The 10,529-nt window shown below is 38.1% G+C and overlaps 1 protein-coding gene across 1 annotated transcript in view; it reads left to right on the top strand.

Annotated features, from left to right (window-relative positions):
• Positions 1 to 450: 450 nt before the first annotated feature.
• The window catches only part of Col1a2 (collagen type I alpha 2 chain), a 35,382-nt gene continuing 25,303 nt past the window's right edge, over positions 451 to 10,529 (top strand). Inside the window, exons 1-9 of the mRNA XM_005006037.4 lie at positions 451 to 706; positions 3,178 to 3,188; positions 3,763 to 3,777; positions 4,508 to 4,543; positions 5,629 to 5,721; positions 7,107 to 7,160; positions 10,034 to 10,078; positions 10,175 to 10,228; positions 10,320 to 10,373. Coding sequence (XP_005006094.1) covers positions 637 to 706; positions 3,178 to 3,188; positions 3,763 to 3,777; positions 4,508 to 4,543; positions 5,629 to 5,721; positions 7,107 to 7,160; positions 10,034 to 10,078; positions 10,175 to 10,228; positions 10,320 to 10,373 — 432 coding nt within the window. The 5' untranslated portion in view covers positions 451 to 636. The remainder of the gene's footprint in view (positions 707 to 3,177; positions 3,189 to 3,762; positions 3,778 to 4,507; positions 4,544 to 5,628; positions 5,722 to 7,106; positions 7,161 to 10,033; positions 10,079 to 10,174; positions 10,229 to 10,319; positions 10,374 to 10,529) is intronic.

Raw genomic sequence — 10,529 nt, 5'->3', positions numbered from 1 at the left:
GAGCCAGGCCACGCTGTCGCTGTCCGGGCCCCGCCCGCGCGCCCAGCCCTCTGCTCCCAGCCGGTGGCCCGCGGGACACGCAGGGCGGCAGGACTGGACAGCTCCTGCTTTGATCTCTGGGCTTCGGGTCCCTTCCTGCAGCCCAGCCCGGCTCCCTGCACAATGCCCACGTCGGAGTCTGCAGGGCCCTCCGACGTGTCCCGAGCGCTTCCCAACTTGGAAAGGGCGCAGGAGGGGCGGGAGCGTGGGGAGGGCGGAGGCACCCAGACAGCGAGTCAGACTTTCCCCTCGAAACCCTCAAAAGTGTCCACGTCCTCAAAAAGAATGGAACCAATTTAAGAGGCCAGCCCCGTGGCCACGTCCCATCCCCCGCTCCCTCCCCTGCGCCCCCGCAGTCTCCTCCCTGGGCCCGGCACGCCCATTGGCCGAGGCGCTTTTGGAGGCGCCCTCGGGCCGGGGAAACTTTTGCCATATAAATAGGGCAGATCCGGGCTTTATTATTTTAGCACCAGGGCGGCAGGAGGTTTCGGCTGAGTTGGAGGTGCCGGCCGCCGCTGCATGCCTGTGCTCGCCAGGTGATCGTCCTCTGTGACCCAGGCCTGCGACACAAGGAGTCTGCATGTCTAAGTGGTAGACATGCTCAGCTTTGTGGATACGCGGACTGTGTTGCTGCTCGCAGTCACCTCGTGCCTAGCAACATGTCAAAGTAAGTGCCTCCGCTGCGGGGGAGAGGGCTGAGGTCAGACGGGTGGGCACCCGGGCTGGGAGAGGAGATCCCAGCCCCGAGGGCCAGGAGCGGCTCGGAGCGAAGGCTCTCCGGCACCGAAAAGTATTTTAAAAGTGAAAACACGAAAAGAGGGGACTCTCGCCAAAAGTTAGGGAATTCTTTTCTTTGGAAGAGAGCTGACTTGCTCTGGATGCTCAAGTTAGTGGTGTCCCCAAGGAACGCAAGGGCTTCTCCCCGAGGCGGAGGACCAACAGCTGGCCTCGTGCCCGCCTCGTCTATGTCGAAGCCCGCGTTAGAAAGTCCATTAACTCGGCTTTGTGAAACTGGCCTCCTCGACTTTGATCTTCTGGGCGTCGCAAAATTGGTCTAAAGGATGCTGTCCTAATCACGATGAGCAGGACCGCGATGATGGAAAGGCGCCCTCTAGAGGGAGGAAGACGAAACCACAGGGGACCGGGCCCCAGGGCAATGGAATCCCAGTAAAGGACTCAAGGGTTTCACCCAGGGGTGCTTTGCCTGTCTGATTGGAGTCACTCCCCTGGCTAGTCGATGTATCCTGGGAAGGCATCCTACTGAAACTAAAACCTCCATAAGTCATAATCTGATCATGGAAATGGTGACTCGCTGAAATAAAATTTGCTTTATGCTTTGCTGAGCCTTAGAGTTACCCTTCCACATGTGCCCAGTGATAACCAGACATGCTGAACCCTACAATTTGGAAAGTATCCACCTGGGCCTGGCACTCCCTGCGAGATTAGGGTTTTTTCCTACGAGTTTAACACTAAATGTGACCTTGGGCAAGTCGACTTGGCCCTTTTCTAAAATGTGGGGCAGAAATTAAATGGACTCCAAGGCTACTTCTTAGTTCTAGGTTTTATGACAGACTTACATGTCAAGATAGAATGAAGGAAATGAGTCCATTTTCATCTTAAATATGGCTGCTTAGTTACTAGACAAAGATCCTGATTTGATGAGAGATGACTCCTGGCATCCGGCCACGCCCAACCCTTCAAAAACTCGCTCCACCCCGTGCCACGGTGTCCACAGTTGCATAATGATTGGTGTGTGCCAGTGTGGTGTGTGTGGGTGGGTGTGTGCCTGTGCTTTCCCGCCATCCACTTTTAGGATATACACAGTAGATGCTAAGAACCAATTATACTGAATAAATTCACATTGTCAAGTTAGTGTTTAGTGAGACCTAAGAGTGTAAAGAAAGAGTTAACTCCTACAAGAAAAACTGAAAACAGACCTAGAGAAGTCTAAAGTTACACAGAGCAACTCCTCTCATCAGCAGCCACCATGGCCCGGAATTAACATTACCAAATAGGCTTCCTCAAAATGGCTCACATCTGAGTAATTAAAAGGCAAATATCCAAAATCTAATGGGCTTCCGTTAATGAGGTCAAGAATGATTCTTTCTACCGATGGACACAAGAAAGTAAACATCATTTTTCTGATTTAACAGTAATTTTCATAAATTACCCTTTAATGTCAACGCTGGCCGTGGTCCACCCTTCTGAATTATGACTGTTGAAACAGATGTTCTCCCTCCAAATGATACACCCCTTGGCCACCCAATTGAAACAGTTTTTAAAGTCTGATTCATCCAATTGCAAGCTTGGCCACACTTGTATACCATGTTAACCTGTAATTTTATAGTACAAGAAAGGAGTTAGTCTTTAAGGATTTATACTATTTTAGTAAAAGGGGGAGCTACTACCTCAGTTTATTTTTCTCATTATATTTCATATAATGAAAAGTCTTTCTATTTGCACAAAGCAGTCATTTATCAGAAGCAAAATTGACTCATGTTCATAAATTGATCTTACCTAATTTAAGCAAACTAAAGCAAAAGTTCACATATCCAAATTAATCCATTTTTATAGTTGCTACTATGCAAATTAAACCTTTTGAAAAAGGACATTATGAATGGTAGAAACTCAGTGGAGCACTAACTTCAATATTTTATTTAAAAAGTCCTCTTTTGGTAACATACTACCCTAAATTTTACTTCTTTTTGCCTTTTAGATGTTAAAAATGAATCTAAACCATAATTTTTTTCATCAGTCTACTAGTATTGTCTTATAGGATTATCTTATATCTGTATAATTTCCAGGCTAGTTGCTAAGCACTAGACATAATCTTCAGATACATTAATATTTCAGAGCATTTATAAAGTAGTAAATAATTAACTATTTAATTCATAATATATTTACATATCATTACTGCAAAAAAAGCACCTTACTTATCCCTATCATATTTTTAACCTGCATAATTTCCAGGTTATTTGAATATTCTTAAAAAATATATTTTTTTCTTTAACTGTGTAACTCAATTTTATACATTTGTCATTATTCATATTAATCAATGGAATGATGCTAATAATCGTTTCCTCTTTTTTTTTTTTTTTTTTTTTTTTTTTTTTTTTTTTTTTGCTCTTTTCTTTTCAGCTTTACAATTGGTGAGTAAAATTATTTTTAGAAAAAAGTTAAAGCCTGGACTTCTTTGTTCCCCATCATGTCTTTTGTGGAGAGGGAATGTGATGCTCCACTGGTGTTTACCAACCTTGCTTTCCAAGACAATCATAAAGAGAAATGGTAATCAGAAATGTCCTGGCTGCCATAGACAGCACCCACCCCATTTTCCAAAGTGGGCGGTGCTAATGAGTAAGGCCAGCCCCATAAAGTATGCATAGGAAATTAAGAGGAAGGATTTTAACATCAGCTACCGTGGACACAAAACTTCACTAAGCTAGAAAACAATGTCCTTCTCTTGGAATCATTTGCAAAAGTATTAGGAACAAAGTCTTAGCTCGTGAATTGAACTTCAAACATAAGTACAGATAAGTATACATATATTTGGTTTTGCACATAGCATATTTTATGTAACTTATTGATAAAAATTTCACATTGCCTTTTGAAATATTAAATTAAGATAGCAGAAAATGGACAACATTCTGTAGTCTGTAGACAGCAAAATGAATAATATATACAATTTTCCTTGTAATATAATAACTTTCATTTATTGTTTTCTAGGAAACTCTGAAAAAAGTAAGAGTTTAACTTTTTATCATTATCTGACATTATCAAAGATAAGTTTCAGTTAACTAAACTTTTGTCCTAAGATTATTTTTTTTTTTTTGTATTGGTAACTGAACTCACAACCTCGCACTTGCCACACAGGTGCTGTGCCCGCTGAGCTATATCCCCAACCCTAACTAAGTTTACAAAAACAATAAGGAAAATACTTTGTCAGGATTTTCCCCTCAAAAATACATGAGATAAAATAACTTTGCTGTTTGAGATAAAGTTTTTATTATCTTCCTGAATCATCTCTAATTACATTTACTTCAAATGTCTATTTACATTCTAAAGAAAAAACCTTAGTTTTATTCTGGAAATATATTTATAATATTTCAATTGTAGGTAGTAAATGAAAGTTTATTTTAAATGACTTGGACTACGTATATAAATGTGCTGGTAAATATGTATGGAATGATCATTTTATCCACAGTATCATCTTACTAAAAATGTATATAATTTGGGACTAATTGCTGAACTTTAAAACAATTTGCAGTCCTCCACTGTAAAAAAAATTTGCATGTGATTATAATAAAATAATATACGTTTATCTATGGGATAGTGCCAATATTTTTAGCTACTGTATAATATCATTGTGGTTAGATCAGCTTTAACAACTAATTATTATCAAGAATGACTGGTGTGTTGACTGGAAATTACTTTGACATTTATGACTGTGCTGTCTGTACCTTCCTTGTAGGGCCCCACTGGAGATAGAGGACCACGTGGAGAAAGGGTATGTGATTTTCAAATTCTTAAAAGATGTTGGCCCATATTTGAAAAACTACATATTAGAAACTACAGGAGATTGACAATCATATATCTAGATAATTGTGCCACCTTTTAAATAGATAAAGCCTTACAGAAGAAGTGAATGAACATTATTATATACAATCAATATTTTTTTGGTCAACACTATCCTTTTAAAAAGAAAAAGTCTGTTACAGACAGCCAGATTCTTTGCATAGTCTATCTTTCTTTGTTTTCAGTTGAGTTTTCCAACATAACCATAATAGAAAAGTATCATCAGAGTCCTTCTTTTAAACATGTTTTGTTTGCTTTTGAAATAAGAAAGTTCTCTTCTAAGGCTTGAAAATAATAATGAAGCAGCAAGCAGTAACATATGTCTCTTTCTAAGTGCATACGTGTCCGAGTCAGGCTTATATTTTTTTTAGGCATTCTTAGGTCTCCCTGCTGAGCTTAATTGACATTTATTATAGGTGCGGCCAAAGTGAACACTTAATTGACATTTATAAGTACAGGTTGTGTATTTTCATTATATAACACTTTTACCAGTATTAAAATACATAGCTCATGTATACATTGAAATGCAGATTAGAGGTAGTTTTATAAGAGTTGATTATCTTAATGTAAATGATGCTACGGGTAGGAAATCGACATGCTTTTTTTATTCTGTGATAAACTGACTTTATCAATCTATCGATCACACACAACATACCAAAACGTTCCTCCAAGTCGGAAACTAAAGATCCACATGCATAGCACATTTCTGTACTGAAAAACATGGGAAGGTCATAGAATCACCTAGCTGTCATGTCCAGCTGTGTTTGAATACCGGGGCTCCATTGCGAGTTAATATTCAATAGCTAAGATATTCTTCTGAGAAAATGTCAGTTACTAGAACTCCTTTAAAAATAGAGCCATGTCACAAGTGAGTGTGATGTCAAATGTGTGTATTAATTTCCACCCTTCATGCATGATGAGAAGCCTGAATAATGTATTCGTGGGTCTCATTTTGTAGTGTCATACAGTTTCCGTCTACCCTGTCTAACCCCACTTTCATTGGCTTGTGTCTAATAGGGTCCACCAGGCAGCCCAGGCCTAGATGGTGAAGATGGTCCCCCTGGCCCTCCTGGGCCACCTGGCCCTCCTGGACCCCCTGGTTTGGGCGGGGTAAGGTGTCTTAAATATTTTTAACTTTTATTGGACTTAGTTTCTTTAGTATTCTTCCCTTGGAAAAAGATTCATGGTGGAGTTTATTTTTAGCACTTAGGGGGGAATTTGCTTTTATGGGAGGGGAGATTAGTATATTTCATTTCTTTAGTTTCTTCATTCTAGGTTCTGATTTTCCTGATCTCTTTGTAAGGCCTTGTCAATTTTATTACTGGTCCCTATGTTAATATAGCCATCAGCATCATTATCTAATTTACGGATTTGATCATTTTTATCAGTAAGGCACAAATAAGAGGTGCTGTATTATTAAAGAGTTTGATTTGATTGTCATGCAGAAGTGAAATCCCTGATCTTAAGCAATTTCACAAACATCCTACCCTTTTTATTCTCCTTGCTTTGGAGTCTGCTGAACCAACATTCAAAGTGGTTTTGGGTTTAATTTTCTTAAAACTAATTTGAGAAAAGTACATTTTCCTTTTTCATTAATATCTTCTTTGAGGTTTATGTCTTTAACAATGCTATGAGTGCCAAATGGTCTCGCTGCAGGAAGGAAAACATATTTGCTTAATTGGTTAGTACGATGAATCAGAACCCTGATTCTAATATCCAACTGTATGCCAGTAACATAAAACCTTTCTCCCCCAAAGATCTTATTATGATTGCTTATCTACCAAGTGCATTAAAAAGCACCTTCTTTAATAGAGTTACCACTCTAAGAGAGATCTTTAACAGTAAAGTTATTACTGTGAACTATTTTTTGAAACTTTAATCCTGCAAGGGGCATTTTCATTTAATTTTCCTCTAAACTTAAAAATCATCATAGCCTTCCTGAAACTCCACCATGAAAAGGTCTCTTAATCATTTTGTGTAGTTCTGATGAGCAAGGGTGACAGGTGAAATGTAGCTATCTTTCTGATCTGTGCTTAGTTTGTGAGGAGTTCTCTGTGACATTGAACATTTTGGAAACTTCCCACCCTCTCTGCAGAACCAAGGAGTCTAAAGGAAGGAACAGAGTAGACAGGGCAAAAGAAAAGTCTTTAAAAAGCAAGACAGAGGGCTGGAGATTTAGCTCAGCGGCATAAGCACCTGCCTTGCAAGCAGGCAGTCGTGAGTTCGATCCTCGGTACTGATAAAAAGACAAAAAAAAAAAAAAAAAACAGCAAGACAGGAAATTTCACCACTTCAAACTAGGTGTGGTCTAGCATTTTAAACTTAAATGTCTCTTGACATTTTAGGAGTTTATCTCAGTATAGAATTATAAACTAAATGTAAAACTATTGCTCTCTTTTAAATAGCAATAAAAATTTTTAAGCAAAATGGAAACATGAACTACAAGACAAGTAAGCATAGGTTAAATATTTATGTATTTTTCTTTAACTTTCCAGAACTTTGCTGCTCAGTATGATGGCAAAGGAGTTGGACTTGGCCCTGGACCAATGGTATGCTTATCTCTTTTGATTTTATCCAAAATATGTACTACCCAGAATATTTATGTTAAAGTTTACAGTGTCATCTATTTAGCTACTCAAGTTAATACTTAATATTTGGATTAAACTATTAAGATCTATCAAAAACCTAAGCCTTGCTTAGAACTTCAATTTTCTTTACAAATATGCCTCATTATGATAAGTCAGATAGTCATGCCTAAAGAAGTACTCATTGGACATAGTAACCATAAACTAGGTGAATCAGTCTAAATGGAAATATTGACACTAGTTAATATTTTTACATTCTTTAACATGGCTTAGAAGGTTAAGCAACACTTAGAACCATGGAAGTGTTTATTAAGTACCTGGAGGGTATCAGAAAGGATCAACAAGTTGTAATGTAGCCCTTTTGTTTTTTAACTGGGGAATTTCAGGCCTTTTCCCAAGGTTCTGCGGGTAGTTAAGGGCAGAACTAGAACAAGTCACTGGGCCAGATGAGTGAGAGTTGACATTCGAGCCTACATGGTTCTTGAAAAGAACATTCATTTAGTCACAAATATTTGCTAGCTGACTTTAATGGAGCCCCTATATTATGTACTTCAGGAGACAGTGGTGAAAGAAGGTGACACCTCCTGTGTTCCCCCAAGGAGTTAACAATGCTCTATTTTCATTATAAAAATTCCTTTTTCAGTCTACTGATTATAAATTATTATAAAAGAAAATGTGTGTAAAATTCAGCATTTACATCACGCAATGCACATATTTAGGAACAAGTCCTATCTTTTGAGTAAGAAGCTATAAAAATTATGTATGTGCTTGTGATGATGATGGTGATGACCTGTCACAAAAGTGGGACTTCTACTAAATGTAAGTAATGTGCTAGGAAAAAACTGATAAAATCTTGCAAAATGTGTACTACTATATGAAAAAAATGAAAAACATTACTGTAAGTAAAACTATTGGGTTGGTTAAGAGCTATAGAATTTAATATGCATGAATGCACAATTTGATGATATGATTACTTGTTTCCAAAAGTATTTATCTACCCAAAGTTAAAGTAATCTTTAAAATAGAAATTTTACCTGGCCTGATCATTCAATCCTCTGTCTTCTGCTAGAGTTAATGGTCCACAATAAACTAATACACTATAAGGGCAAGATAATACTTTCTGTAAATTGAAACTCTCACTTGAGAAGTAATGTACGTTTAATTGATGATTTCCAATTTTCTGATTTTTCCTGGTAATTTAAAATGCTCATATTGAAATGGGAAAGTGGGTGAAGGGTCTTTGGTTTTGTTTATATTGGATATTTGAAGCCAGCTGCTCCTGCTAATGTCAGACATTAGTCAGCTCTAAAGCAGCACCTATTCCTCAAGAAGCAGCAAAAGGAGAAATAAAGTAAGTTGTTAGTAAATGTCATTTTTTTTAAAGCACATGTAACCTGGGAAAATTAATATGGATTTGAGATTCTTCTGTCTTTGGACCATCTCTCTGGGGGGCATAAAGTAGAATCTTTTATATTTCAATATCAATGAAATATATTTTAAGTGTGCACATCCACATATATGCATAGACATATGTAATTCCACAGATGTGTATTTCATAAACAGGAAGATAGGCAAAAATAAGGTATTAAAGTAATTTTCCATGTTGGAAAATGAATAAGTCTAAAACCCCTAGGGTTCTTTTCTGAATTAATGAGTAATTATAGTTTGCCTCACAGTCCCCACAAAATAAACTACCTTTTATGTAAATAAAATGGTTGTGAAGGCATGGAAAATGAATAAATAAATTAAAAATTCATGATGTCAATGAATGTTATTTTTAATGTATACCTAAAAATATGTTTATTGAAAAGTGACAGCTTCCTTTAATGTCAAAGCAGTATCTGAAACCAAAGAAATAATTCCTATGATTAACATGATGTGCATTTCAAATAAAATCCATAGTGTTTCAGGATAGGCATTCATATGGTGAGATATTCTTGTCTGCAGATGCACCATTAGCACATTACTTAGGACATGTATGTGAAATACCTTCAGCATTGTGAGCAATGGAGCCTACAGACTAGCTTACATAGGTATCACTGCTGAAAAAAGAAGAACCTGTATTTAGCTTGCAAACTAGTAACATTCTGTTGTATACTTTCATGTTCCAATATAAAGAACAAAAGGGAAAATAATGTGCTGTCATTTGGGCCACATTTTAAATAATATCATATGTGGACTCCTCAATAGGCTGTTTCAGTAATATCTTATTTTTCCTCCACACCTCATTAGATCCACTTTTGTTTGACATTTTCATCAGTCAACAACAGCCCTTAAAGGAGCCGTAAGGTTCTAGCAAGCTTCACTCTCCAATCATTAAGAGGGACCTTTGATCTTTTTCAATTTGCCACCTTTGTGGCAATAAAAATAATCAATTTCTTAGCTAAATATGGCATGGGGAAATGACATATGATCGAAGAGATCCAAATGGAATGCTTTGTGAGCTGCACCAAAGCCCATTGTACAACCTGAACTTCGGTGGCAGCAGATCAATTGCTTTGCATTAGAACAATCTCGATATGGCCAATTGTGTCCAACTTTAAGGAGACTCTGACAAACCTATTTAGTTCTCACTGAGTGCTGATTTGAGCTGGAAAAGAAGGAAAAACACAGAGATAATAGTGGGGGAAACTTGGGGTCTCAGATGATTCCTCAGGGAAGACAAAAACTGTGAAATAAAAGCAGGACAGATCCATCCAGCACCAAATGTCCAAAGCACAGTTATGCCTTGCTAACTTCAGCTTACCTAAACTAATTTATCTAACTCCAACTGACACATTTTACCCAACCAAACCCATGACAATCATCAGTGCTGACCATATCTTTCCTCTTTACAGGGTTTAATGGGACCCAGAGGCCCTCCTGGTGCTGTTGGTGCCCCTGTAAGTATGGAAGACATGTAATTTCTTTCATGTAAAAAAAAGAGAAGATTAAAAAGAAAGGCTTGGAGTGAGATTTTTCTCTCCCTTCTCTCTTAGGGACCTCAAGGTTTTCAAGGACCTGCTGGTGAGCCTGGTGAGCCTGGTCAAACTGTGAGTACAGCTTTTCTCCCTTTGGGTTTGTTGTTTATTCAAGAAGTTTATGAAGACAGCCTTTGCCAAATGACTGGTATGTTTCTCTCAGGGTCCCGCAGGTTCCCGTGGTCCAGCTGGCCCTCCTGGCAAGGCTGGTGAAGATGTAAGTATTCCATATTCTTGCCTCAACAAGAATTTCTAGACCCAAATTAAGTGTTCTGCCAAAGCTGAGTATGCCTGACATAACTCTCTCCATATGGGAAGTATTATTTTTAATGAAATATTAATTAACTTGCTTGTGTTTAGGGAAATGAGATTA

Source organism: Cavia porcellus, unplaced genomic scaffold, assembly GCF_034190915.1.
Source record: "Cavia porcellus strain 051 isolate PalLab524CR breed Dunkin Hartley unplaced genomic scaffold, mCavPor4.1 scaffold_2, whole genome shotgun sequence".
Taxonomy (NCBI): domain Eukaryota; kingdom Metazoa; phylum Chordata; class Mammalia; order Rodentia; family Caviidae; genus Cavia; species Cavia porcellus.
Note: the sequence above shows the minus strand (reverse complement) of the source record. Positions and strands in the feature narration are given on the sequence as shown.